This window comes from Solea senegalensis, linkage group LG15, assembly GCF_019176455.1.
Source record: "Solea senegalensis isolate Sse05_10M linkage group LG15, IFAPA_SoseM_1, whole genome shotgun sequence".
Taxonomy (NCBI): Eukaryota; Metazoa; Chordata; class Actinopteri; order Pleuronectiformes; family Soleidae; genus Solea; species Solea senegalensis.
The window spans coordinates 10,431,365-10,438,780 of record NC_058035.1 but is presented as its reverse complement, the minus strand read 5'-3'; the positions used below and the strand labels follow the sequence as shown (position 1 = coordinate 10,438,780).

Genomic DNA, 7,416 nt, shown 5'->3' with positions numbered 1-7,416 from the left:
AAACTTTACACTGCTGGGCAGAATAGACACTGAAAATCTTTGAATCCTCAGGCTCATTAAGTAGCTCTTTGTCTGAGGTAATTTCAGCCAGTAAAAAACATCTTTAAACAAACTAAATTAAGAGTGTCTGTTTCTGATCCACCAGGTGTGGAGGAGGAAACAGTGGGATATAAATTCTCTTCCAAGAATATTCCTCGGCATGAGGACAGTTTCAGGGTGGTAGAACATGAACGTGTATGTGGCAGTGAGTCTGCCAGAGAATAAGCACGTACGAAGTACAAAGGTCACAAGTTCCTCCTCCACACAGAAATGCAATGAGTGTAGGCAGCCAATAGCTGTACCTTAGATTATCTGTGTAACAGAAAGAGCAGGGCAGTGAGAGGACACAAAGAAAAATAAACAGACATTTATCAAAGCAGCTTAGAGACTGGAGATCATGGCATATTTGGCACAAACCCTTTATTCATGCAAAACAACTGAAGTCATTGGATATCCATGAAAGAGGAAAAATCCTTTGTGTAATGTAACACTGTTTTATTGTATGAACAAAATTGAAAATGAACAGGAATGTCACACAACCATCTGACAAATCCCATTAAAATACATACAAACTGTAAAACTGGAGCAAAGCAAAATACGAGACAATGAAAACCATACAAAACATAAACATCGCCGTGCAAACCATGGAGGACTAGACCACTCCTTCCTCAGGATCAATGAGCGCGGTCCTGCTGGAGAACACGTCGGCCAACATGTGTTTGGGGATCTCGGAGCCACGGACGCGCAGCGTGTAGCAAGCGTCCTCCACCTTACCCAGGCTCTGTCGCAGCGTGTGCAGCTTCTTGGAAACCTCATACGGGCCCGTGTTCCCAATGTAGGAGAAACCGTCATGGATCTGCCGCAGGAACTGGCTCAGCTGAAAGGGCGTGTCGATGTCGCCATTGCCCACGCTACTGATGCACATGCGCATCAGCTCTCCCGTCAGGTCAGCCACACCGAGAAGATAGTCTGAGGGCGTCACCTGGAAGGTCAGGACCTGAGCTCCAGCTGATTCAGCTACATCCTGGGACGACAACGTGATGAGAAACAATATTGGATAAAAATATAACAGGCAAAGTGCATGAAATGACATCATGAAATATGAAAATATTTAGAGGCACATGTCTGTATGTGCTATAAACACTACGCTGAAAGAAAATTATGAGTTTTACACAAATCATCAACGTGAAGGTATTAACAATGGACAAAGCCAGGCTTCATGCTCAGCTAAAATATTAAGGGCTGTAGATCCATATTTAGCTTTCAGACATGATCAGCGGTATCAATCAAACTCAAGCAAAAGAAGCAAACATTAACACTAAAAGCACCAAACACGAAAAGACCGACTTTGCGAAATAAAGTGCATGTAGCTCAACTACAAAGCCACCTTTGAGTTTATTTAGGAACCAACCTTCTCTGATCTCATGAACACCAGTCTGGCATTGATCTCCTCCAGGCTGATGAGGCTGCGCTGACGGATGTAGTGCAGGAAAGAGACGGCCTCCACATACTCCTGGATTCCTGATGAGGTGACATTAGAACAGGTGACCACACTGATTATTGAACTTGCACTGGATGGTGGGCACTCTCGTTTTTGCATGTTTTGTTTGTATTTGCATGTTTTTGTTTACTAAAAACTAGTAAAGGCAGTATGCCAAAAATGACAATAGCATACCAATGGCGTGTGTGTAAACAAACACTGCATGCATCTGCACAGTTAAGATCACAGATGCAGATAATGATTCATAAAACCTGTTTCCTGTCAAAGTCTTTTGAATGAACAACAGTGGCCACTTTTTGGTGGAAGGCTGCGATGACCCTGCATTTGTTTTCTGGCCCTGTGTCAACAACAATCAAATAATCACAGGACGGAAGACTTTGTGTCTGAAGTTTAATTTTGGAGCGGCAATTGAACTTCAAAGAGACTCCCACCTCCTTGGAGCTGACCACAGTAGAGAGCGAGAGAGAGAATCTGCTTCATCTCCACTTGATGATGAATAGTTTTCACAGCTGCTATCACAGTTTTTGACCAATCACACCAGTATTTACATAAGCCAAAGCCAGTGATACCACGTCTTCTATCAAACCATCTAACCACACCTATCCTCTATTATCTGCATTATATCTGCACAAAACCTACTGGCATATTTGTGTTTTAAAAAAAGGTTTATGTTTACTTTTTATAACAATGTAACCAAAATAAAAGATATTCATTCATTAATTCAATATTAATCTAATATTTTGGTCTCTCTGCCTCATGATTCAATTGTGAATTTTCAAAGGAGGAAAAACACTTTCAGTTATTTTCACTTATTGTGAACTGTAAATCACGTGCCTAGATGTGTTTACATTTCATTCAAGTAGTAAAACGAATAGGTGGCATATTTCATTGTCTCATTCCAGCTGATTTTCTTTTTTAACCATAACCTTTACAGCTAAAAAAACTAAAAAACTGCCACAAATATCTTAACAATGCCAGGGACTCTACAGCTGTGACATTGGCCGAGAGAGAATGTGACACAATCTGAAGTGGAAAGAATATGAAATGAAAAGGTTGCACTACGCAGAATTAATTTCCTGAGTTTAGTGCCAGTAGCTATTTATGTTATTTACTCAAAAGCAGCAGTCACCTTTGGTCACTGAGACCAAGGTAAAAAAAGAGTTACTGCTGATAATGTCGAAATCATGACTCAGCTGGAGAATATGAAAGGGTTTACTGGCACAGCGGACGGAAAAGTTGAATGTTGGATTTTGTGGGTATGCAGAATGACAAAGCAAACACATGTTGAGAAGGCTGAATATACTGGAGTGTCTTAATGAAACTTTAGATGATCACAAGATTAACTGAGCTAAACGGTGACCACAGAATGCCTAACTGAGTGGCAGGTGAATCCTGTGAAAAGCCCCACCAGTACACTTGCGTTTGCACTTCCTTTTGCCGCTTTAGTTGGCTAAATCTAATCAAAGCGCCGCACTGCCCTAAATTACGTTCAAATTTAGCCAACAATATCTTTCATGGTGCTTATATAAAAAAAAAGCAAACCCATTACACATGCTTGGAGACTCCTTGTCCAGCCAAGATTATCTGAAGGGCCTGTGCAACAAGCCCAGTCTCAATCTAATAAAGACGATAAAAATGGAAAACAAATTAAGGTCTAATTGGTGGGAAGCCCCACTGGTCACGTCGCGAAGGATGCAGCAGTGATTTTTGAGTGACCACAATCTAAAAATGACTTCCCCAGCTGCTAGATAACAGCTAACCCTTGTCCCCGGTAATGTTTTTCTCCAAACTCTGCAGACATTTTGGCTACGCTACCAAAAACTGATTTTGATGCAAACAACTTTATCAGAGGGTGTGTCATCTTTCATAACCAGGCTTCCATCAAGGTCACGCGCTCACACTATCAGTGACTTAGCAATACAACTCAAGCATGAAAATAGAGACCAAGGTTGAGCAGCACAGCAAAGAGAATTCATCCTAAAATTGAATTTGTAATTAATTTGATTATTTGTATTGCTCATTTCACTTTTACATTGCTCAAAATATTTTAAAAACCAGCTACAGATAGTATGGATAGTATAGAAAAAGTGAGAATATTATTCAGTACAGCTCAGCCAGAAAACAAGAGGTGTGATAAAAGGACTTTGAACAACACATATGAATGACTAACAACACGTAGGTAATTCCAAGGAAAATATGATACCATCTATGTTTTATCATTACCATAATATGGCTCTTTTATTGTGGTGTTTGCTTATTTCAATTAACAGTTTTTGTAACAGTTGTATGAACTCTCACCTGGAGTATAAGCTCTGTGAAACTGATAGATGTCCTCTCCCCTGAGCTCTTCAGCAATTTGACCAATTTTCTGCCTGACTCCGTCTAGTTTCGTATCCGCTTCTTTCAGAATCTCCGTTGTATCTGGGACACTTCAAATCCAGGAAAAACACAAGCACGGTTAAGTCAGAAACGCGTGGTTTAAAAGTTACCCATTACTTTAAAATCCTCTCTCTAAAAAAACAGAAAATACATCATGTATTTCCATTTCTTTTACATAGTCAGTTTATACCAACATAGTCTCTCAAGAAACTGGGAAACAAAGCACAAAGATTTAATATTAACATATATTTAGGTGACAGTTTGCTGGCTCAACATTTCTTCATAGCATTCATTGTTAAAATAGCTTTCCTTTAGCCACTTTCTGTTTCTAGAAAAAACAAATACATTTAATTATTGAGTAATAACATAAAAGCAGCATTTTCTCATTAAAAGAAATTAAGAATCAAGAGAATAAATCCAAATTAAACAGCATCAGCATACTTGTCTTTCTTCAGTGGCACATACCTGGTCACTCTATGCAAGAGGAAAATGGTCCTCTTGCTTTCAATGGTGATGTCTCGTGAGAGCTTAACAAGGCGCTCGTATTTATCATGTTTGACGTCAAGCTCCTGCTGGAAAACTTTAAAACAGAACCAAATTTTAGTTGGAACACGATGACGCACGATGATGCTAATAAAATACAGCAATCGTGTAGGCTGTGGATCTGTTTACCTTTGAAAGCAGCCATGACAGGTGAGCATGTGTTGGCACTCTCATCCTGTGCTGCATCAGTATTTTTCCGTGGACATCCTTCACCTGACATGGAGAAAAGGTCAGGTGACAGTGCAGTTTACATTTAATAAGCTGACGTAATATGGATAAAAGAACAAGACGTATAGAGCGTGGATGGATGGATGATGCTGATACAATTATTTTACTTATGTCCCCTAACTTCTTTCAGTGGGCATATTTTAAAACGTTTTTCCATATCTGGATGTCTTAGGGAATGACATTTTTTCAACATACACACGTAGACAAAAGTGGCTTTGTGAGCCCTTGATCTAAAACCTATTGAACATCTGTGGAAAGATCTGTTTTGTTTAGTTTTTCTGATAGTGGACTGCTGGTCAGACATCACCGTTAAAACATGATAAGTTTTAAGAACAATAACACAACCTTCACTCCTAACAAATGCATAAATTTGAGTTTTACATTGTGCGTTTTTTGTATTTCTGTGGTTCTGCTTGGTGTAGGGTTTACTGTGTTTTTACGTGTTGCTTATATTACATCAACCTACCTCGGGACAACAGATGGACTACAGATGATGTTTGTACAATGTCAGCAACTACTTTGAAGCTAAGCTAGTGAGTTACCCCAACGCAGATGACACCTACATTAAAAAATGTATAAAAATGTGAAGCTGAGGCTAAAAACTGGACTTACCTTGTCGTTTATTCATGATGTCTGTCAGTACTGTGATTTATCCTTTTAGTAGGTGTAATTATATAAAACTTGCTTAGTGTTGTGTCTTAAGTCTGTGTGCTGCTGCTAACCACAGCCAGAGAAAGAGAACTTCACTTCAGCCAGAGATGATTTAGCTCAGAAAACACAGCAGCTCCGCTTTAAATGAAAAATCACCACCTCGTGGAAATAATAACAAACACGCTGTCGACGTGTAAAACCTATTTCAGTGCGACAAGAAACGTGTTTTTAATGATAGCCAGGTATCATTCAACACGGCGCTGTTTACACGCGTAGCAGGAAGTTAATGCGGTGCATGCTGGGAGATGTAGTTGCAGGGGAAATTATTGGGCTCATGGAAAAAAAAAATACCACCGTTTTTGGTTCTCTTTCTAAAATATTAAAATATATTTAAAATGAAAACAATATAATGTAAAGGGGTAACGATATTACATAACAATGAAGTAATTTGTAGCATGACATTTTGTACAAATTTATAAAAACAGGACTTATATGCAGTTTTTCTCTAGTGGTGCCTCCATAGATGCTTTGATAAAACATGTCCAATATGCAGAGATGACAGAACACCCACACTGGAGTGTTTCTCACTAAATACTCCCACACTAAACTCTGCGGCTGATTCAAGGGCGAGGCTTTTTTAACAACAGCTTGTTCTCTCGATGAATCATCCTGAGGCCCAAGGATTCAAGCGAGCAGTGCAATCCAATGCTATGTGCAATGAACTTTATTTTGTACTGTACGGTATAAAGTAGCTAAAAGGGATACTTGTACAGTTTGTTGCTATTAAAGTACAAGTATCTTACCAGAAAATGACTTTGGTAAATGTTGAAGTCACTTTTTACAACATAAAAGTATATGACATTTACTGTACTGTACTGTGGATAAAATGTGCTTGTGGTGTTAAAGGTAAAAGTATTAAAAAAAAAGTCAGGGGTAAGGGTTGAGCCATGTTAGTACAGTGGTAGGGTGAGTTGTCTTTCAACTGGAATGTTGTGGGTTCAATTTCTGGCCCTGCTTGTCTATATGTGTCCTTGAGCAAGACACTTAACCCCATGTTGAAGTGAGTGAATAGATGAATGGCAACACGGGGGTGTAAAGCAGCTCATCAAGACTAGAAAAGGTGCTATATAAATACATACCATAACCAACTCTTCTTCCTTTGATTTTATTTGGTAGTAATGAGTACAAAGATAGAGGAAATGTAGTGGAGTAAAAGTAATGTTGCTAGAAAAGAACAGATACGTGAATTTTGTACTTAAGTACAGAAACAACCGATTTGTACTTTGTTACATTACAACACTATTTACTGTTATGTGAAATGTTTTCATGTAATATTACTAGTGCAGTTTTGTGTTCTGGTTTTGTTCTAATTGTGAGGTTTTTCAACTGAATTCCTTTTTTTATCGTCACTGAAATTTTCCTTTGATCATTTTTGAAATGACAGCATCACCAGAGAGATTTCATACATCATTACAGATTCATGTAAATATATAACGGGGGAGAAAACTTGCTTGAACTTACCATAAAGGTAGATAATTAGCGCTCACACAGCAGCGTGAGGACCTATTTGAATTCCTGGGGGGAAAATTATCCCTTTTTGACTAAACTAAAGTGGTACTAAACATTGGTGAAAATGGACACAAATCAGTACTGGGGAAAGTTTTGATAAAATATGGGAAATTCGTAAACGTGGTGTGAAATGGCTCAGTAGCGTCCCCAAAGGTGAAAACCAGTAGGACAAAGCCGCTACTAAGTTGCACCAAAATTCCACGAAACTTGGTGGAAACATGTCACAGCCCAAGACAAAAAAAAAAGTCAACTGGGATCAACTCAACAGGAAGTCGGCCATTTTGAATTTGGCATCCACCTCGTGGATTTGCATGTTTCATAAATGAATGAACTCGTCTGAGCACGTTAATCGTAGCAACATCAAAGAAGAAAAGTTATCCAAAGGTCTTGCAGATTCAAAAGGACGTGGCCACGGCAAGCTTCGGAATTCCGGCGAATTTCAGCCATTCACCATGAAACAGGAAGTGCCCTGTAACTTTGTTGTACATTGATCGATCAGCTAAAAA

General features: G+C 39.0%; 1 protein-coding gene across 1 annotated transcript; it reads right to left on the bottom strand.

The window, feature by feature from the left end:
* Positions 1-442: 442 nt before the first annotated feature.
* On the bottom strand, positions 443-5,642 carry tsnax (translin-associated factor X). Its single transcript, XM_044046540.1, has 6 exons — positions 5,303-5,642; positions 4,592-4,675; positions 4,385-4,499; positions 3,839-3,969; positions 1,451-1,560; positions 443-1,063 (listed from the first exon to the last, which is right to left on the bottom strand). Exons 1-6 carry the CDS (start codon positions 5,316-5,318, stop codon positions 692-694), a joined length of 828 nt encoding a protein of 275 aa, XP_043902475.1. The 5' UTR covers positions 5,319-5,642; the 3' UTR covers positions 443-691.
* Positions 5,643-7,416: the final 1,774 nt, after the last annotated feature.